Source organism: Sinohyriopsis cumingii, chromosome 14, assembly GCF_028554795.1.
Source record: "Sinohyriopsis cumingii isolate HCF-2022 chromosome 14, ASM2855479v2, whole genome shotgun sequence".
Taxonomy (NCBI): Eukaryota; Metazoa; Mollusca; class Bivalvia; order Unionida; family Unionidae; genus Sinohyriopsis; species Sinohyriopsis cumingii.
Window position 1 is genome coordinate 20103023 of NC_142974.1, and position 23071 is coordinate 20126093.

Below are 23071 nucleotides of genomic sequence, written 5' to 3' on the forward strand. Positions count from 1 at the left end.
TCCGTTTCAATCCTACCTCTACCTATAAATAAGCGCAGTTCACTGCATTGATTCACCTGTTCTCGTCGCTTCAAGATGTGGACCACAGTCGATTCATCCACCCTTGTGTCTTCCATGATGTTTAGGACGGACATGCTCATGTATGTCCGGTCCAAGTGGACCGTTGTCGACAAGTCAGACACCAGTCTGTGGATACGAAGAGTGTACGTAGAAAGACAAGGTTGCCTCAAGAGGACACTGATTTATGGCCCTCGAGTAAGACGCAGCTTGAGGACAAGAAGATGCCGCAGATGCCCTTTATGTTAATGGATACATTAACATAAACCCAAAGGCCCTTTTCAGGGCCACCCATATTTCTCGAAAAGAGAATGACTTTCAATTGCCTAGCACATTTTTTTAAATTTTAAAAAAAAATCCCATGTTAAATTCCGCTTGTCCCTAAAGTAGTTTTTTTTCTTTTCTTCCATGTTAAATTCCCATTGTCCCTAGACAAGCCCAAACTCTATTCCCCATGTTAAATTCCCATTGTCCCTAGACAGACCCAAACCCTATTCCCCATGTTAAATTCCTATTGTCCCTAGAGTGACCCACGATTTTTCTCCATGTTAAATTTACATAGTCACCAGAGTGACCCAGGGGTGTCTGTAATGGTAATTCCCATTGTCCCTAGGGTGACCCACTTCACTACTTATATCATTGAAAGGTGATATATTATTCAACTATGCTAATAATACCATACACTTGCCTCTATCCAGCAGGGAGATATTCACTGACAGAATCATTCTTGCAGATATAAATGAGCAAGTCATTAAGTCTTGAAAATTATATTCGTCATGGGAATAAATAAATAAATGAGAGTGCAAGGAACCGGAACATGTTTCTATTTTTTGTGCAAATAAGTTGAACAAACCAAAGCAATATAATAATATTGCAGACGTTGATCGTGCCCCTTAGTTGGTGAATCTTTATCACAGTAATATATTCTCGGCAGAGAGTATTAATATGCAGCCAAAGATTCTGAAGCAGAAATCTGCGTTTATAGCCATTTTTCTCTGTTCCCTACAGGTGGAATCAGGTATGGATTTTGAATTCCTTTCTTCTTATATATATATATATATATATATATATATATATATATATATATATATATATATATATATATATATATATATATATATATATATATATATTTCAAGAAAGTCAATCCTAAATCGTCGGATATACTTTGTTACTTAAAAGAGAAACCTTTTCCTGATTTTGCATCAATTTTGAACAAATCAGCTGATTATATCTATTTCTTTATGTAAATATCTTAAGGTTAGTTTTACCTTTTTAGGAATACGGTTTAGCTTTGCCTGATAGTTTTAGGTTAGCTTTCATCACAGGCAAATAATTCTTTTGCGATTTTGGGGTCGAAAATCAAAGAAAGTATTTAAAATAATGATCGTATCTGATTGGCCGAAAATAACAAGAGGAGAAAAAAAGCTTTTGTTGTAAATTAAAGTAAGTTAAAACTTGTCAGCATTTTAACTTTATGGTCTTACTGCACAGGTGTAAAAAATGGGAGATTCATCCATGGTAGTGTGTACCGAAAATAATTTTTCACATGAATAGAATATAAGCACCTTTGCTTTTCCAAACACGAAAGTATAGTAATATAGTGACAATCAACTATATGGTCTGCGAGGATTGAATTCCTTTTCTGTGCCGTATGTTATTTGCTTGGAGGCCAATAAAATCAATGCTGACTTTAAACAGAGTCCTTGACGTATATTTCTATATCATCTATCGTTTCGAATAATGTACTTACATAGAAGTAGATGTCTTTTTGCCACGTTGGTCCTTTGTAGTTTGTACTTTCACTTAATTCATCATCCTTGTCGTTGTCTAAATTATAACTGTCATTACGTACGTTTTGAATGCCCGTAAGGGATTAGGTAATTAGAATCATTCTTCATTTAATGAGGCATTTTGTTCCCACAAACGTGTAGAATTGCCACTTCTTCATCTTTCTATCAACAGTGTTATAACATATTTATTAACACGATAACCAGAAGATCCCTTTGGTTTGGCGAGTTTTCGTAGACAGCTGTAAATACTAATGGGGTAGATATACAACAAAATAGTAAAAATGATTGTTGGGTGAACATTTAATCATCTTGGTAAATATATTACGTAATTGCTTGTTTTGATCTCAAATATTTATTCCGTTCAATATTCCGTTTAAAAATGAATTTGAATTGGAAGAGTACTTGTACAGTCATTAACACGGAACATTGTATTTCATCGTATTTGTACAGTCATTAACATGGAAAATTCCATTCAAAGTATTGGGACTCTCATTCACTTGGAACATCCCATTCATAGCAACGTTTCATAGTAATTTATTTTAACAGTCGTTATGAATTTAATTTGATGCTTCTCGTAGTATACAGTTTAAGAACAAATTGGATTTTGACACAACCATTCCATGTTCGTCATTAGTACCATAATTGGATATAAAAATGCAATTTTTCTCCAAACGTTAAAGTGTTTATATCACTGTTATTGTCAACATTTAAAATGAAAAAGATATTGTAGTGAATCTCAGTAAAATGCTCCACAAATTTGTCACTGTAGTCGACAGACGTTAATATAAAATATTCCATATTAGTACTGTCATTAATACGAAAATGTCGATTCCTTTTCCAAGAATACCAATGCGTCACATATTCTAAATTATTTTCCCCACGAATAATAACGTATTCTAAGACGCGTATATGCACTCATCATTGGATATTTCTTGGCCTTTGAAATGAACATAATACATTATGTACTTCTTTTTCCTGTGGATTTCCAGTCGTAGAGAAAGGGTACTACTGGTCCTTAGATGTATATCACCTTGACTACCTGGACACATCCGTGGTGACATGGAACAAAACCTCTCTCACAGCTGGGACATGTCTGATGAACTGCGCTGGCGGCTCCTCCTGTAAATCCGTCTTTTACCATCCACACAGACATGTATGCATGGGATCCTCCTCTTACAAACGGGCACTTCCGGACAATGAAAAGACTGACTCTAGCTGGATGTATTACAGTGGTAAACAATATATTTTTCTATCCTCCAATCTACCCATTAATATATACATACATACATACATACATACATACATACATACATACATACATAGATTACATACATACATACATACATACATACATACATACATACATACATACATAGATTACATACATACATACATACATACATACATACATAGAGTGAAAACAGACTTAACATGATCTTCGCCATAAACAGATCTTCCATATCGTTGTTATAGAGAATATTGTATAAACCAAAGAGTGCTCTTCAGAGTAAATATAGCTAGTACAAGAGTACTGAAATTACCTCATGAAAGCTTCTCTAGACATGAGCAATGCTTCAAGACCTTTCAAAGTAAACTTTCTTTATTTATGTTACACTTCCATTCTTCCTCTGCATCAAATATTAAGAGCCACATAACGTTCTATCATTTAAAAATAATATTACGCAAAACACAATTAGAGACAAAATGTCCCCATTATTTCTTTTGTCTGTAAGTTGAACAGCTGAAACATAGCGGGAGCAATATAATAGACCGTGTAGTGAATTTTGTGCTTTAATGCAAAGTTAGAACTACATCGTGACATATAAAACATTACTTTTTAACATTTAGAATTAGTAGAGCATTGCAATGAAATATATTACAGATTTTTCACGCAATATCGTGAATCTTCAAGATATGATAAAAAAAGGAACCTAATCGGATCTCCATGCCCATACAAAATATAAAAATTGCAGTTTAGCTTTACATTCTTTGATTTTTCATACTGTAAAGGGGAGGTAGTCTTAGACACACACACACACACACACACACATATATATATATAAGGTGTGGTTGATGGACGTACATAGTCTTACATGTGTGTGTGTGTGTGTGTGTGTGTGTGTGTGACTTATGCATGCATGAATACGTACATACACATATAATTAGGTATACTTATACTTCATGTTCAGACGATTACTAATTCCATGATGTTGGTGCAAATAATTACTACAAGTATTACATACTAAAATAAAATGTATTACTCTATCTTGAATATAAACAACTGTTATCTTAAAATCAATAAGACAATTATTGCTATTGTTTACAATAAACATTTTTATTTGACCAGCAAAGTGTAATTCGCAAGAGAAAAAGTATCAATGAACTTGAAGTCGTTAATAAACAGGATTTCATATGCATGTATTATAAAGTAAATGATAGCAATGGCATAGTTAACGACATGGCAGATTAAATCTTCTGAAATGCTAAAAAAGTGACTTAATTCAAAGCTTTGCATGTCGAATTAAAGGCTCTTTATACTGACTTTTGCTTCGGAAAATTTCTAAACTGCTGCGAATTTAAGCCAACTAGGGCATATACAGAATCTTCCATATAATCATCCTATCAACAACTGTATATATAGAGGGCCAAGAGAATCAAAGGAATTCATTGTCCAAAATACTACAGTTTACATTTTCAGTTTTCACGAGTAGCTGTTTTGTAAGGGCAATTTCTACAGCTATCAAGGCAAGGTTAAAATCAAAAGCTCCTGTAGTACCAAAGTAATTTGTCGAATGTACCAAGTATATTGGTTCCAGGTCTTGATACATATATTCAATGTTGCCTACTAGAGATATATGGATTCATAAAAAAGCCATTTAATGCTAGCAACACTACAGAGTAACGATAGAAAGGATTTCAAAGTTAATATCATCAAACTGAAAATTACGGCAGTCTGCAAACCCCAATTGATTTCCAACGACAAGTATATTTCAGTGTCATGTATAGCCATTAGAGTAAAACATCCAACGACATGTATATTTCAATGTGATGTATAGCCATTACAGTAAATCAACCAACGACAAGTATATTTCAATGTGATGTATAGCCATTACGGTAAATCATCCAACGACAAGTATATTTCAATGTGATATATAGCCATTACGGTAAATCATCCAACGACAAGTATATTTCAATGTGATGTATAGCCATTACAGTAAATCATCCAACGACAAGTATATTTCAATGTGATATATAGCCATTACGGTAAATCATCCAACGACAAGTATATTTCAATGTGATGTATAGCCATTACAGTAAATCATCCAACGACAAGTATATTTCAATGTGATATATAGCCATTACGGTAAATCATCCAACGAAAAGTATATTTCAATGTGATGTATAGCCATTACAGTAAATCACCCAACGACATGTATATTTCAATGTGATATATAGCCATTACGGTAAATCATCCAACGACAAGTATATTTCAATGTGATGTATAGCCATTACAGTAAATCAACCAACCACAAGTATATTTCAATGTGATGTATAGCCATTACGGTAAATCATCCAACGACAAGTATATTTCAATGTGATGTATAGCCATTACAGTAAATCAACCAACGACAAGTATATTTCAATGTGATGTATAGCCATTACAGTAAATCAACCAACCACAAGTATATTTCAATGTGATGTATAGCCATTACGGTAAATCATCCAACGACAAGTATATTTCAATGTCATGTATAGCCATTATAGTAAATCACCCAACGACAAGTATATTTCAATGTGATGTATAGCCATTACGGTAAATCATCCAACGACAAGTATATTTCAATGTCATGTATAGCCATTACGGTAAATCATCCAACGACAAGTATATTTCAATGTGATATATAGCCATTACGGTAAATCATCCAACGACAAGTATATTTCAATGTGATGTATAGCCATTATAGTAAATCACCCAACGACATGTATATTTCAATGTGATATATAGCCATTACGGTAAATCATCCAACGACAAGTATATTTCAATGTGATGTATAGCCATTACAATAAATCATCCATATATATATATGGATGATTTATTGTAATATATATATATATTCTATTCTGTTGTAATGATTTTTAAAAAAATAGAAAGCAGCGCCAGATCTCAGTTTCAGAGCAAAACTAAAATATTCTTAGAGTCTTTGAAAAGATGTTCGTCTTTCAATTTAAGAGCAGCATGGATGTGATGGTGGGTACACCTATATTGGATCGAGCGGTTTGTGTTTAAAGCCGTATGAAAAAATTCTCAATTTTCATGACGCTATGGGAGTATGCGAAGCAGAGGGAGCGAAACTGGCCGTATACGACAATAAACAGGACTTGAGTGATATGCGTGGCTTGTTTAAGGGTACGTTTAGGGTAATTTATATCGGTGAAAGGCAAGAAAAAGTCCGTTTGAGACAAGAACATTGCCTAAAAGCATCATATTTTTGTTGCCTTTTAATTCTTCAAACTCTACTTTTCTACATTTCAGTGACAGGAACGAAATGCAAGGTTGGTTGAATAACGTTCCTAACGAATGAACAAAACATTTCCACTAAAAACTATCAAAAATATGAAATCACTGTCTATACAAATGGAAACATTACTTGACATTATTTACTAATGAACAAACCAGATGACTTTACTTTTACGTTACACCCTATACCAGGACGATAGCTAGCTGCAAATAAATTATTTAACATTGTCTTGCCATTTCACCCAATATCACGCTATATTAGATTCCAAATAAGTTTCTTAACATTGCCTTCCTGTTACACCCAATACCACGGGGACAGTAGAATCCAAATAAGTTGCTTAGCATCGTTTTCACGTTACACCCAATACCACTGGGATAGCAGATTCCATATAAATTATTAAACGTTTTCTTCAGGTTACACAGAAAACTACAGTCATAGTAGATTACAAATCAATTTCTTAAAAGCGTGTTCTAGTTACGTTCCTATGGTTCGCTGCTTATTACATCCAACATGCCAATCAATTGTGGTCATCCGCAATATTGTCTAACCGAACTGGTAACGGCTAATGCATAGGGTACAGGCGGATTATCTGATAAAACTGAATTGTAAGCAAAATATTGTTATTGCAGAATATGATTTATATGTGAATAAATTGTATTATGTTGATAAAGCATGGACATAATATTGATTTTTTTTTTGGTAAAGATTTGATACTGGAGTCATTAAGCAGATATTATACACGATTTTAAATATGCAAATGCTTGCTATAAATTTGCACTCCAAAACTGGTTCATGTTTTCTTTTTGTATTCAATTCTGTATTGCACACCCTAAGAATCCAATCTCTATAACAGCTTAAATAAGGACAAAGAGATCTGTGGCGTCAGCTATATTAGAAAACATTCCACTTAAGTATTAATAATGTAAACTGCTGTTTTAAGCAAAGTTCGTATTAATATTTGACGAAATAGTACACCTAAATAAGGATGTGAGCCGAATGAGGACATCACCCTAATGAGGACAGTACACTATCTTTCTAAATATTTTTTTCTGGCAATGGTTATTTCATGGGACGTATTTTTAATTAATATACAATTACAATCTTTCTCCAAGTTTTTAAAAAATTAAAGTATTTTAGATTGAGTTAGAAATCTTTATTACATTTGAAAGCGTATTTTTATAATTTATCTTGAAATGAAGATAGTCAAAACTGTTTCTAAAATTATTATTATTATTATTATCATTATTATTATTATTATTATTACATCCCGTTATTAAACAGATTCTGGTGTATATATATGGATTGGAATGACCGACCTCGTCAAGGATGGAGAGTGGAAATTCTGGAATGGAAAGACACCAAAAATATTACCGTGGGCATCGTACCAGCCGAGTGGAGCAATGGACGAAAACTGTGCAGTACTGATCCCCTTTTCAAAATTTCACGATTGCTCTTGTGCCACTGGCTTCTTTTTTATATGCCAAAGGTATCTGCCTTAGAATCACGTGAAACTGCACAAGGAAACGTGTAAATTAAGTGTATACATGTAGTACAATTCGACTGGTACAGACGATGTTCATAAGAGAAAGGCTGTGTGGGCGTTCTTGAAATACTGCTGTCAAGTGAACACATACTTCATTCTGAATACTATTGTTTAATTGTTGTCAAATTATTGTATAATTTTACTCACGTTGCATAAAAGCACCATTTTAAGTCTCATTTCGATTGAATAATTTAAAATACTGGTATTGCACCATTGTGAATGATGACTACGGTGCCATAACATTAAAACTTAATAGAAATACACTCGATACCACAAAATATGGAAATGGACGAAAAATTCTGATGTAAAAGCCATGCTATTTTGCAAGAAATACATCATTTCTTTTTCTGCATATTCTGTTAAAGCGTTTTTTTTTAATTCTGTAACTATAATAATGAAGCGATCATGTTTCAAAACAAATGTGTCCCAGACAAAATGTCAGCATCAGGCTTATAAGCAAAATTCTTTCATAAGTCGTAGCGCCTTTAATTAAATTAAAATGAACAGTTTTTGAGAGAAGAAATCTTAAGAAAGACTGCAAATTCGAGAAGAGAGAACATTGATGTGAAATTTGTAACTATAGCAAATTCTTTAAAAAGTCATTTATAGTGATAACAAGTAACCAGTAAAAAGTTGCCTAACGTTGAACAAACAATATTAGTACACAGCCACCATGAAACTGACAAAATTACCGTTCTAAAGGCTTCATGTCAGGAGACTACACCATCATCTTATAGTCATCAGATATCTCACTGATTGTCATCAGTAGTGAATGGGGACGATATACGGACGATGGGACCTACCAATAAAATAACGCCCTGGGACGATATACGGACAAGCTATATACGTACAATCGGAATTACCGTTACAATGCAGCCTGGGACGATATACAGACAAGGGGAAATTTAACATGGGTGACGTCACGGTACTGGACACTGAAGAAACAATAAGGATGACCTCAGTTGGGCGGAACAGTGTTGCAAAGGGCTGACCTTAATACGCGTGCTTCTAGAGACAAATTAAGACTTAGACATAGAGACGTGGTTAAAGACAGAGTTAGAGATATAGGCAGAGGCATATACATGCATAGATTTATGGACATAAATATATCAAACAAACAACTATACCATCGACTAAAAATATTTAGGCAAGAGAGAGTAGACATCTTTTCGAGAAAGGTGATTGGCCCTGAAAAGGGTCTTTCGGTTTTCTTCTTGTTGTTCTCCTTGTTGTTGTTGTTCTTGTTCTTCTTTTCCACCAGCTTCTAATCTTCGTCACTAGATTTTTCTTCTTCTTCTTCTTCTTCTTCGTCTTATTCTTCTTTTCCACCTGTTTCTTATCTTCTTCACTAGATTTTTCGTCGTATTCTTCTTCTTCTTCGTCTTCTTCCTCTCATCCTTTTCTTCCTCCACTTCCTCTTTCTCCTCCTCTTAGTTCTCTTTTCATTCACCTCCTCTTTCCTTATCTTTTAATTCCACCTTTTTAATCTATCCTTTTTCCTCTTTGGCCTCCTTCTCCTCTTTTTCCTTCTTTATCAGGTCTCTTAGTCTTTCCTTCGCCTTCTTCGAATTATTAATCTCCATTTTGACTCGCTAGGGTCTATAAGACCCATGCTCCATTCTGACAAGCATCTCCTCCACCATTCCCAGATCACCCACTAGCTCATGCAACTTCATCATTTTGTCTAAATTTTTATTTGCCATCATCGTTTATTCAATGTTGAATGGCGCGAATGACAAACGCTATACTTTATATTCCTCAAACACAGACGTGAAGGAAAACATGCCCTCTCACCAACTACCCATATCACATACCAAACAACCCCATAGTGATTTGAGTGCTAACCTAAAATAATTTTTTAAAATACAAAACAGCACCCCAATGCTGACAAAATCCGCAAAACTTTCTTTCAATACATAGTGGAGAAGGAAAGTTTTTATTTACAAAATACACCATCACTTACAGTAACATCAGCAAAGGAGTCAGTGTTTACAGTCACTCTACTACACATTTACACAAAACAAACACCCATGAGTGCAGGAACAAGTGATTTTGATAAGGGAAAAAAGACATATATACACACGTACGTGCGCACACACACACACACACACACACACACTACCAGAGAACACTAATATTTTGGCAACTTAATCAGTCTCTCTTTGCTAGAGATCTCGTTAGCCCTGAGAAGGATTGTTTCAGACTGACCTAAGAGAGCTTTCGAACATGAAGAAGAACCCTGTGAAAAGGAGGAAAAACCCAGCCCCACCCAGAAAGAGAAGTAAAGAAGACGAAAAGAAAGTGATAAAGAAGGGGTAAAACCTGTGACAGGGAAGAAATTTAAGAAAAGGAGACAATGAAAAGAAAAATGCTCGTCGCCTCCTAGACGAACTAGCTATGTGAAACCCGTGGTTAGGACACCATTACAGAAAACACTGCGAGCGTTCACGGTGTGTCCAAAATGTAGCCTAAAATATAATCTTATGGCTTGTATTGTTCTCGTCTCGATCTCCATTATCTAGTCGCGAATTTCTCAAATTTAGCTCGACCAACTTTTTCGTCATTTTTCTGCTGTTAAAACGGATCCCTGGCTAGATAATGTCTAAGAGGCGTTTAAATCAAAATCATTTAAGCGGAGGTTCCATTAGTACAAACTATTAATACAATCTATGAATATTTGAGTGTTTTCCACACCCGGTACCCGTCGGACACCTCTTATTTCGCTCTTACCACTCGAAGAAATTCGTCAGGATTTTATTCGTAGATGTACTATATCCCCTAGAGATAAAATATTAAAGAAGGGTCCATATCAAAACTCAATAGAGAGAACGTAATGGCCCAACTGTACAACGGTATATGTTGTACTCCACCTCCTTTCCCTAGCAGATAATTTCTTGAAATCGGTTCGGCGAATTTTCTTCAAAGTTTTCCTGCTGTTAGAACGGGGCCTGATTTAGATACTGTATGAGACGAGTTCAAATTAGAATCCTCTAAGTAAGTGGTCAATTAGTACAAACTATTGATATAATATATTAACATTTGCGTCTTTTTCCTACCTGGTACCCTTCTGGCGTCCCTTATTTCACTGTTTTCTCTCGACGAAATTCTTCATGGCTTCCTTCGTAGATAGACTCAATCCCCATATAAATAAAATGTCAAAGAAGGGTCTATGTCAAACTCTATACAGAAAGGACTCAGTGGCCCAAATATACACGTAAAATACAAATTTCATATGAAATGTGAATGTGTTGTACCCGACCGCCTTTATGTGACCGCAACTTTCTCGAAATCGACTCGACGTTTTTATTTTTTTATTTAAATTTACTTTCAGAACCAGGTACGGTGCAACAGGCGTTGAAATCAAATTCCTCTAATTAGAGGTTCAATTAGTACAAACTCTTAATCATTCTATTAATCTTTGCATGTTTTTCATACCCTGTACCCATTGAACGCCACTTATATCGCGGTTTGCTATAAACGAAATTCATCAGGACTTCCTTCTAGTGTTGACTCTATCCCCAGTAATAAAATATCAAAGAAGGTTCCATGTCAAAACTGTATAAAGATGTAATATTCTTTCGGCATGTGTCTTACGCGACCTCCATCTAGATGTAGATTTCTCGAAATCGCCTCGACGAATTTTAAAAAAAATCTGCTGTTAGAACGTGTAACTATTTAGATATTATGGAAGAGACGTTGAAATCAAAATCCTCTTAGCAGGTGTTCAATTAATATAAGCTATCGATACAATCTATTAACATTTGCGTGTTGTTGCTATTTTTGTTGTTTTTTTTTTTTCTCCGGGTGGGGGGTTAATACCAGGTACCCATAGGGCGTCCCTTATTTCTCTGTTTCCTCTCGACGAAATTCGTCAGGACATTTTTCTTGTATGGACCTCTATCCCTTAGAGATAAAATGTCAAAGAAGGGTCTATGTTATAATCTTCTTACGGCATGTGTCGTACGAGATCTCCGTCATCTAGCTGATTTTTCGAAATCGGCTCAACTAAATTCCTCAGGACTTCTTTCGTGCCTACACTATTCTCTAGAGATAACACGTCAAGAAGGGTCCATGTCAAATCTCTTTAACGACCAAACCGTATAAGTACGATATAATGTTCTTGTGGCATGTGCTTGACCAGCCCTCCACTCCCTTTATGCAACCTCGATTTCTGGAAATCGGTTACAAGTATGCTAAGTTCCCCAGTTCCAAGGATTTAAGACAATATTCCAAGTCAACGGATGGCTTCTTAAACTCGTAAATACTCCACATAATTCTCCTCTAAGGACATGACGGCCACAAAATAGATATCTCCAATTTCACACTTGTATGGTTTTTTTGTGGTTTCCCTTTTACCCGAGTCATCAGTAAGCTTTTCGAATCCGAATACTAATACATCACGCCATGCATCACAAGACAGGACCCAAAAGCCTAACACAACTAATTAATCCTATATCAAATTACTAAACACGTATTCATATCAATATCCTAAACCATTCCTACATATAGGGCCTATAGTTCGTGATCAGTCTATATCCAGCTTTATATATAGCACTCTTATTTCTAAAAACAGGTTAGAATTACACCGTTGCATGCCCTAAAGAGCTTTCAGCTGCATTAATTAAGTGGTAACCAATTATTCAGTGAGTTGGGAATAATGAAGAAAAAAAAAATCGGTGTGAATAAGGAATAAGTATTCAAATGTATGTGAAAATATTTGAATCGGGAATAAGTAACTTGGGTATAGGGGGCTCTAGATAGAGGTAGTACTTTTGTTGTCTGGCAGCTGCATTCTCTGAGTGGACGGACGCACTGGTCCTTATCCATCTCCCAAATCTCTCACGCCTGCCTCCAAGAAGGAAATATTCCTGGCATACCCCGGTAGCAGTGAAAGGGGGGGGGGGGCGATTCAGGGACAATGGGAAAATACATTACAGACCAAACCCTTGGCCTATTTAGGGACAAGATTTATAGGGACAATGGGAATTGAACATGGGGAATATTGGGCTTGTTTACGGACAAAGAAAAGTGGAGTTTGTATTGCGTCTGACGTCACGGTATGAGAGATTGGTAACAATGTTGCAACCATGTGAGGTGACGTCACAGTACTGAGCAAAAAGCGGGTGTACAGGTGTGCACTGACCTCAGTCGGGAAGAGAGAATGGGACTTAGATTTATATAACACATACAATAGACAACATGCAATATATAACAGACAGCAACAAAATATTTGAGGCAAGAAAGTAAATCTTTTCGAGGCATATGAATGGCCCTTACATTCACTTCACATATTACATACTATCCACACGGAAAGGAGCCATAACTAACCACAAATATACTATCGACACACGATAAGGAGAAAAAAACAAACCCAATTATACCATCCACACACGCTAAGAAGCAAAAAACAAACACAAATTTACTATCCACACACGCGAAGAAGCCAAAACAAACCAGAAATAAACTATCCACACACGAGAAGGAGAAGAAAATAAACCCCTTAATAATCTATCCACAAAACCAAAATATACTATCCACACACGGGAAGAAGAAAAAACTATTATATACTATCCACAACCTAAACTATACTATCCACACACGGGAAGGAGCAAAATCAAACCCAGATTATACTATCCACACACGCGAAGAAGCAAGATCAAACCCAAATTATACTATCCACACACGGGAAGAAGCAAAACAAAACCCAAATATACTATCCACGCAAGCGAAGAAGCAAACAAAAAAAAACAAGCCCTAATATGTTATCCACTCAAGAGACGGTGAAAGTGTGTTATACTCAGAATTTAACTTGGAGTCCACAATGGTTCCCTCATTCGGTTGCTTTGTTGCATTCTACATATATCTAAGTCAGCACTCGTATTTATAACGAAGTGTTTGTCATGGAGTTTTTCCACTTTTTATCCTGGAGTTCAGCGTTTCCGTAAAGTAATGTGTTTTAGTCTGGAAATCGTACTCTCTTCTAATAGGCGATTTAATAGATTTATTTTCCAAAGGTCGACCGATGATATGGTGATTGTGTAAACGAACAATTTTGTATGGATTCAATATTTTCGTAATTCTCCGAGATACGATCTTCATAGGTGATTTCCACGTGTTTCGTAAGTGTTCCTTTGTCGTCCTAAAGTTGAAAGTAGCAAATTTGATCTGCCAAGCATTTCTTCTTGGGTAATATTGGGTACTGAACCTACTTTCTCCACAAACATCTCAATATGACTTTAGCAAACGATCGTCTTCCTTCATTATTTTCCACGTGTTCCAAGGCTATGCCTTCCTGAATTCGGCACTGTTCTTCAAAATTTGTATTTTATTGTCTGGAGTCTGACACCAAAGATAGCTTCTTGCTTCAGTTCAAGAAATTCATTGAAGTACCTTGAGAAAATTCCTTAATTCGAATAGTCATCTTTTTGGTAGAAAAGTGCTAAATTTCGCATACGTTTAACAGTTGGTATCCGCGTCTGATAGCATGAAAAAATTCGACGCTCAACTGTGTTCCTATCAAAGCGCATCCTCGAACTTTGTGACGTCAATGTTGATGTTGATTACACATTTGAGCACATAGACAACTAAAAGGAAATATCGGTTTTCCTTGGCATTGATATGGTAATACAGGACGGTACAGATTAAATCAAATCTTAGTAAGACTGGACGGTACAGATTTAATCAAATCTTGGTAAGACTGGAAGGTACAGATTTAATCAAAACTTGGCAAGACAGGATGGTACAGATTTAATCAAAACTTGGCAAGACAGGGTGGTACAGATTTAATCAAAACTTTGCATTGATGTGATAAGACGGGATGGTACGGATTTAATCAGACCTTATCATTGCTGTGGTAAGACGGGATGGTACATATTTAGTCAAACTCTGGCATTGATGTGGTAAGACACAATGGTACAAATTTACGCAAACCCTGGCATTTAAGTGGTAATATGGGATGGTACAGATTTAATCAAACCCTGGCATGGATGGCATAAGACGCCATGGTACAGATTTACTCAGAGCCTGGCATCGACGTGGTAAGACGCCATGATACAGATTTAATCAAACCCTGACATTGAGGTGGTAAGACGCCATGGTGCAGATTTAATCAAACCCTGCATTGCTGTGGTAAGACGGGATGGTACAAATTTAATTAAACCCTGGCATCGATGTGGTAATATGGGATGGTACAGATTTAATCAAACCTTAGCAGTGATGTGGTAAGACGGGATGGTACAGATTTATGCAAACCTTTGCATTGATGTGGTAAGACGGGATGGTACAAATTTAATCAAACCCTGACATTGATCTGATAAGACGGGATGGTACAGCTTTAATCAAACTTTAGCAGTGATGTGATAAGACGGCATGGTACAGATTTATGCAAACCTTTGCATTGCTGTGGTAGGACGGGACGGTACAAATTTAATCAAACCCTGGCATTGATGTGGTAATATGGGATGGTACAGATTTAATCAAATCCTGCATTGCTGTGGTAAGTCGGGATGGTACAGATTTAATCAAACCCTGGCATTGATGTGGTAAGACACAATATTACATATTTACGCAAACCATGGCATTGATGTGATCTGATAAGACGGAATGGTACAGCTTTAATCAAACTTTAGCAGTGATGTGGTAAGACGGCATAGTACAGATTTATGCAAACCTTTGGATTGATGTGGTAAGACGGGATGGAACAGATTTTATCAAACATTGGCATTGATGTTGTAAGACGACATGGTACAGATTTATGCAAACCTTTGCATTAATGTGGTAAGACGAGATGGTATAAATTTATGCAAACCTTGGGACCCCTGGCCTATTTAAGGACAAGATCTATAGGGACAATGGGAATTAAACATGGGGAATATTGGGCTTGTTGACGGACAAGGAAAGTGGAGTTTGTATAGCGTCTGACTTCACGGTATGGGAGATTGGTAACAAAGTTGCAACCATGTGAGGTGACGTCACAGTACTGTGCAAAAAGCGGGTGTGCAGGTGTGCACCGCACTGACCTCAGTCGGAAAGAAAGAGTGGGACTTAGATATATATAACACATACAATAGACAACATACAATATATAACAGACAACAACAAAACATTTGAGGCAAGATAGCAAATCTTTTCGAGGCATATGAATGGCCCTTACATTCACTTCACATATTATATACTATCCACACACGGAAAGGAGCCATAACTAACCACAAATATACTATCCACACACGATAAGAAGAACAAAAAAAAAAACAATTATATCATCCACACACGCGAAGAAGCAAAAAACAAACACAAATTTACTATCCACACATGCGAAGAAACCAAAACAAACCACAAATATACTATCCACACATGCGAAGGAGAAGAAAATAAACCCTTTAATAATCTATCCACAAAACCAAAATATACTATCCACACACGGGAAGAAGAAAAAACTATTATATACTATCCACAAACCAAAACTATACTATCCACACACGGGAAGGAGCAAAATCAAACCCAAATTATACCATCCACACATGCGAAGAAGGAAAAATCAAACCCAAATTATACTATCCACACACACACAAAGAAGCAAAACAAAACTAAAATATACTATCCACACAAGCGAAGAAGCGAAAAAAAAAAACAAACAAAACAAATATACTATCCACACACGGGAAGGAGCAAAAAACAAACTCTTGCTATACTATCAATAACTCCAATATCTATCCACAAAACCAAAATATACTATCCACACACGGGAAGAAGAAAAAACTATTATATACTATCCACAAACCTAAACTATACTATCCACACACGGGAAGGACCAAAATCAAACCCAGATTATACTATCCACATACGCGAAGAAGACAAAGTAACCCATTATATACTAACCACACAGAGAGAAGCAAAAACCATTATATATTATCAACACACAGTGAAGAAATAACCCATTATATATACTATCAACACAGACTGAATAAAATAACCCATTATATACTATCAAGATAGTGAAGAAGAAACAGTTTGTTTGAAAGCACTTAAGTCCTCACCTACAATGACTAACTCCACCATTCACCACACACACACACACACACACACACACACACACACACACACACACACACACTCCAAAATCCATTTAATCCATTATTCTATGGCGTCAGTGTGTGATTTTAGGAACAATCAAGACACAAAATGATGGATGAACAGACTGACTATTTTACCCATTTGCATGCCTAAAGTGCGTACGTAAAGGAAAACACCCTTCCATTTCAATTCTAACTAAACAAAATAATCCAGAGGGATAGAGAGAGGAGAAAGAGCACATATTCATGCAGTGTCAATAAAAACAAAACATACCATCCTTATTATAAAAGCTCAAGACTAAGAGATACTTACGTTTTCTTTCTTATCCATTCTCTTTTAAAAGTTAGTATGCAGTTTCACATCAGGGCCAATGCATCGGCTCAAATTGTCAATTTTTCCATTTCCATCTCTTCACTGGCACAAGTTCTTCCTCATCTTCAATTTCTTCTTCTTCTGAACCCCTCTCCTCTTTCGCCTCCCTCTTATTTCTGTTTCTTCTCTTTTCTCTTAGGGCACACTGAAGCCCAGTGTCCTTTTTCCTGACAACGATAACAGGTATCTTGACTTTTGTCTCTCTTTCTTGGACGAAGTAGGTATTCTGGAGACAAATATCCATTTACCTTGCAGATGTAGCAAACTTCATCAGCACTTATACACTTTCGTATGACTCTCTTCAAATCAACGACCAGAATGGCAAGTTTTGTTGTCACTTTCGCCTGCGAATAATGCTTTATATTGACTCATAGAAAATCTTTGACCAGCAGGTCAATCTGTGCTGACTCTTCCATCTTCTTGATCGTTTGAGAGTTGAATGAATTCTCTTCTGACTCTAAGACACTATCCCATATACAGGTACATCCTGCGTGTGCAACCTAGTCAAATGGAATTTTGCAACAAGATGGAACGATTTCATTGAGAAAGTAAGAGGCAACGACGTGCCGTATCGCCTCACACACGAGCTGAAGTGTTAGCTGAAATCCGTGCCAGCAATCTTGAAGACGATATAAATAAGCTTGAATCAATGCTTTCCGCTTATGCCACAAAACCAAGAGTCTTGATTCACGCCGAAAGAAATTCGTTCCGTCCATAACAATATTACGTCATTTGAGAAACGCAAAAACAAACTTCCAGAAAATTGAGAACGACGACTTACACCAAACAACGTGTAATGTTAAGAGTTCAAGTAGCGTGTAAAGCTTAGTCAAATTAAATTTTTAAAATCATGACGAAACGATCTATTCTCCAATGGAGAAAGCAGACACCAAACGACAATGGCGATCCGTGTCACACACCACTTTTCAAAATTTGTTGGTAGAGGTTTGTGCTAGCGATCTTGAAGATGATATAATTATCTCATATTCAAAACAATTTGCATCCACTACAGAATGAGATCGAGAGGTTGAGAGAACAATGGTTGTAAATCCAGTAGGATGACAGAACCAACAAGACCAGTGAAGAAATAAAATTTGTTTGGTACCTCATGAAGATTATTTTTTACAATCTAGTAGACCCAAAAGTGACTTGTAGAAAAAATTTAGAATGGATGACACGGTTAAATTAAATGGTTTACGTCAATGGTTGCTATTTCTTTGTTATTAAATGTTCGTACAAACGATATGTGTGTAAGCGAAAGCTAACACCCACACCCACGCACACGCACACAAGTGTTACTGCATTGGGTGACAGTAGAACGGGCAGTACGTTAGAGTGTTTTGAGAGATGGACAGATAGACTTAACATTACGTTGGAGAGAGAAAGAAAGAATGGTAAAAAAAACGTAGGACACCATCTTTGGTTCTGTTATTTTCACGGTATTATAGGACAAAGATGATTGAGACAACCATACATTCTATGTGAAATATGTTCCTTGTTTTCATTCATGCATCAATTTCATAAAAAGGTAATATGACATAATATTGTCGACTGACTGCTTAACATTTGCTAAACATGTCTCAAATTTAAGATATGTCCTGTGTTTCGCAGCACACGCTACAAACAATGTTGCAAAGTTTTCAAAAATCTAAGGCCGGGGAAAAACAAATAATAAAAAAGCAGCACCACAACGCATCTTGTTCTATCGACAAAAATAGGTCGAACGTTGTTACATTTTTTCTGAACGTGTGTTTTGGTTTTAGAATTCAGAGTTAACCATAGGCAGGGTTATACAGTGCAATGTCACTTGCGTCATTCTTGAAAAAGCCTTGTGTTTGTTTCCTTTCTTGAAAAACGGTAGATCTAAAGTTAGACTTTTTTTCCGTGAGACATTGCAGTGCCAAAATAAAGACAAAGCTAAGATACCTGAATTGTACAAGCTCGTCAACTTAAAATTTTATTTCATCCAACGATTTACTGATTTACAATTTGTAAGGGTGTAAGTGTTTGAATTTTTTTTTACATGACAAACGGAACAGTTCACATAATTATTGTCACTACTGATCACAATTTTGGAGCGGTATCTTCAAACGGAAACAGATACCATTATGATTTCAATCAAAACTACTAAGCTACTATGAGAGAGAGAGAGAGAGAGAGAGAGAGAGAGAGAGAGAGAGTTATTCCTAATGTAGAAAATATCGACACTTACGTTTGTTTGATTGCATATTTTTCTTAAGAAAGATTCAAAGAAACACACATTCCACTTACATAATGACAGCCATAGAAAACAAAAATACACCATTATTAAATATCACCAGAGTGAACTGAAGATTTTGGCAACTAAAAATTCCTCCTTTTTTTGATAACGTGGATGAAAAGTTATCTCAGAATAGTTCATCCAAATATGCTGTGATGTATTTGACAATAAAACTGACACAATTTCGTGGGATCGCTCAGGGTATGATTGTTCTTGCGTTATTTTTACTTTTTTTAAATTATTTTATAAATCGCCTAGTAGTGAGACACGACGTATGTTGACACCATGTGAAGAGCTACTGAAGCCAGTTCGAAGTGAACGCGGTAAGAAGATAAGTCTAGCCAATGAAATCGTTTACGATGAGTGAGTGATACGTCGTTTTGTTCTAAAGCAGTGTGGCAAAATAATACCTACGCTCTTGCGTTGATACCATTGCAGTGCAGACAGACTGGAATATGAACTTAAATCGCTCTGTTGTGTATTGTACCATTTCTTCTTACCACATCAACTACTGAAAGGTCACTGTACTGGTTCGCGTTATGAAAATGACAATTTCTTTTTATCTCACTTAAACATTTTGACATACACACTCATTTCGGTAGAGTCAGAAGTGTTACAGTATTGAGTGGCATGGTTTTTTGTTTGTTTTTGTTTTTATTTTTAAAAATTCTGACTCTGGGGTTTGTATCAAGTAAAGAAGCGAAAATGCAGTGAACCTCAAGGATGATGACCCAAGCTGTCTATTGATGCGTGTATTTACTTAAGAAGAAATATGACCTCTAAAACACAAAGATATTCGGCAAGCATGATTAGAATGAACACAACGACAGCTAACTGTAGTACCAGAGGGGGTGTTTTCCTTCTCGTCCGTGTAACTTAAAGTTTCAGTCCTCTTTCAAGACAAACTTGTATCCTTTTGTAGGGCTTGAAATAAAAAACTGAACAAACTTAAGCACTTTGCTATAGATAATTTCAGCAACAGACTAAACAACATAAATACCGTTAAAACAATAGAAAGCCTCAAATCTTCAAGCAAAAATAAATGCATCCAAAAATAACGATGACTAACCAATAAAACCGAATTTAAGAAGGCAATGACTTCTGTAGAAATGTCTCTCACTTTGAGAAGGTATGCGGATGTAATCTGCCATGCATCAACAACTTAAAAAACAAAATGTATAAATTGAGCGAAACCTCAATTTAAACAGTGGGGACCTGCTGTTGTAATAAGAAAACGTAAGGAAAGGTCATGCATAGCTCGCACCTAAGATGGTACTATTTATCATCGCAATAGACGTTAGCTCATGAAAACTAACGAAACACACACCCTGCAATGTAATATAAATGCGCCCTTCCGTAAAGTTAAAAAAACACACTGTGCACAACTGTACCGCTCCCCGCAAATGCCAGTATATCAATTTTAGAATCAATAGAATCTCGATGTTTCAGTCAAAGTAAACCTGAGCCTGACGCAACAATCCCACATGATTGTCAGCAAAGCAGATGCTACACACGTTCTGGAAGGCTAATAAATAAAAAATAATAGTGTCAGTGTAATATCAGTTCCAAAACCCTGGGCATATCCTGAATAACAACCAGATGCGAAATCCTGTACTCACATATAAGAGATTCTCAACAGTCATTAGTGTAGCCCAATTTATGGTTTTGTTGATAAGCACAGATGGTAATTCAAGATATGGACCAGCAGTGTACATTAAATAGCTACCAAACAAACAACAGGATCTTTAAAAAATGTACAATGCATTCCCAGTCTGTCTCAGAGATTTATTCATTGATCATTGTGATCATTGCTATCAAAGACGAACTTGATTTTGACATATTATTTATAATGGCTCATGATTAAATTAGACAGCGTATTAAAAGTTTATTAAAACCTTTTCTTTTGTAAGAAGAGAGATGTAACATTATACATGTGTAACTGATTAGTCATAGTTCGATGGTACTATCTACAGGCGTCTGCCTCTTTGATACCACTCTGTGTTAAGATCTCACAGTAGTCGTTTGTATATATTAAAGTTAAAAGATCCTGTTGCATGTTTGATTGTCCCTGACAACGACTTCCGGTATTCCGCACGAATATGCTTTTCATTTGATTGATACCAGTGCAACTTTCTGAGCTTGCGAGTCCCATAACTTCGAAATAGCGACTGAAATAATCTACTAAAACAATGCACTTTTTATTATCCCATGTAAATTTTAAATCAAGCTTGGTTCGCATGAACGTCAAAGAAGAAAAGGGGGCTGAAGAAACCGAACGAGGTGATTTTCTAGAGTATTGTGCGAGATCCATCGGCAGAACCTCCTCTCATTCTAACAAAAGTGTTTTTCTGCAATTTTCCCTCTTATTATCATTATTGGAGTGTGGATATGCTGCACTACTACCACCACTCATATTTTTGGTCTGCCCTGTTTTGGGTAATTTGGCTTTTTTATAGCTTAGATGTTAAATTCTGAGCATAACACACTTAGAAGTGAAGAATGAAATGAAGGATGTTTTATAGGGATTATTTTAGACAGACTCTAATGGTGATGTGTAAATGACAGGACCACCTTCACATCACAAATGAAACTTGTACTTGGTCTCATTTGAACTGAGAAAACAAATACGGTTATGGATGCAATTGTGTGTACCGGATAATCCATCTAGATTTTGAGCCAGTGTTTGACCATCTTGGGTCAACTTTCAAAGTCACAATAACCAGGCATAACCACATCAAACGTGTATTATTCTTTGATTTGTATGTGTCGATGAGCTTGCGGTATCCAGAGTGGTTTGTGAATGTATGCGTAATATCTATTAGCAGGTACACTTACCACACCACTTTGCTACTAAATCAGAAAGGTCATGCTGCATCGCCCTCGGCAGTAGAGCGGTAGTGCACACAAACGGCATCGTTTTCGATTGTAGAGAAGCTGCAAGGCTGAGCTGCATCGCTGATGTCGAAGATCACGGCATCGCACTGGTCGCAAGGTACAGCTTGCATTTGAGTACAATAAACATGCAGTCTACAGTGGGTCCCTGACACAGTTACACTGTCGAATTCGTCCTTATCGGTGAAAGTGTGTTATACTCAGAATTTAACTTGGAGTCCACAGTGGGTCGCTCATTCGGTTGCTTTGTTGCACTCTACATATATCTAAGTCAGCACTCGTATTTATAACGAAGTGTTTGTCATGGAGCTTTTCCTCTTTTTATCCTGGAGTTCAGCGTTTCCGTAAAGTAAAGTGTCTTAGTCTGGAAATCGTACTCTCTTCTAATAGGCGATTTAATAGATTTATTTTCCAAAGGTCGACCGATGATATGGTGATTGTGTAAACGAACAATTTTGTATGGATTCAATATTTTCGTCTCTATCAGGTATATTGTCTCGCCATATATTATACATCCTTATATAACCGATTTTATATTCCGCAGCAATATCTGCCGCTGATC

General features: G+C 36.2%; 1 protein-coding gene across 1 annotated transcript; it reads left to right on the plus strand.

The window, feature by feature from the left end:
• The first annotated feature begins 796 nt into the window (after positions 1-796).
• LOC149783378 (uncharacterized) lies at positions 797-8265 on the plus strand. The gene is made up of 4 exons (XM_089933101.1): positions 797-1075; positions 2840-3082; positions 6082-6258; positions 7652-8265. The coding sequence occupies exons 1-4, from the start codon at positions 1003-1005 to the stop codon at positions 7867-7869; spliced, it is 711 nt and encodes a 236-aa protein (XP_089789227.1). The 5' UTR covers positions 797-1002; the 3' UTR covers positions 7870-8265.
• Positions 8266-23071: the final 14806 nt, after the last annotated feature.

Bases quoted from the DNA above. Each gene is read 5' to 3' on its own strand.
- LOC149783378 (XM_089933101.1), top strand. From the start codon at position 1,003: ATGCAGCCAAAGATTCTGAAGCAGAAATCTGCGTTTATAGCCATTTTT. The intron at 1,076-2,839 runs GTATGGATTTTG...GTGGATTTCCAG, and splicing joins TTCCCTACAGGTGGAATCAG to TCGTAGAGAAAGGGTACTAC. The intron at 6,259-7,651 runs GTACGTTTAGGG...GTTATTAAACAG, and splicing joins TATGCGTGGCTTGTTTAAGG to ATTCTGGTGTATATATATGG.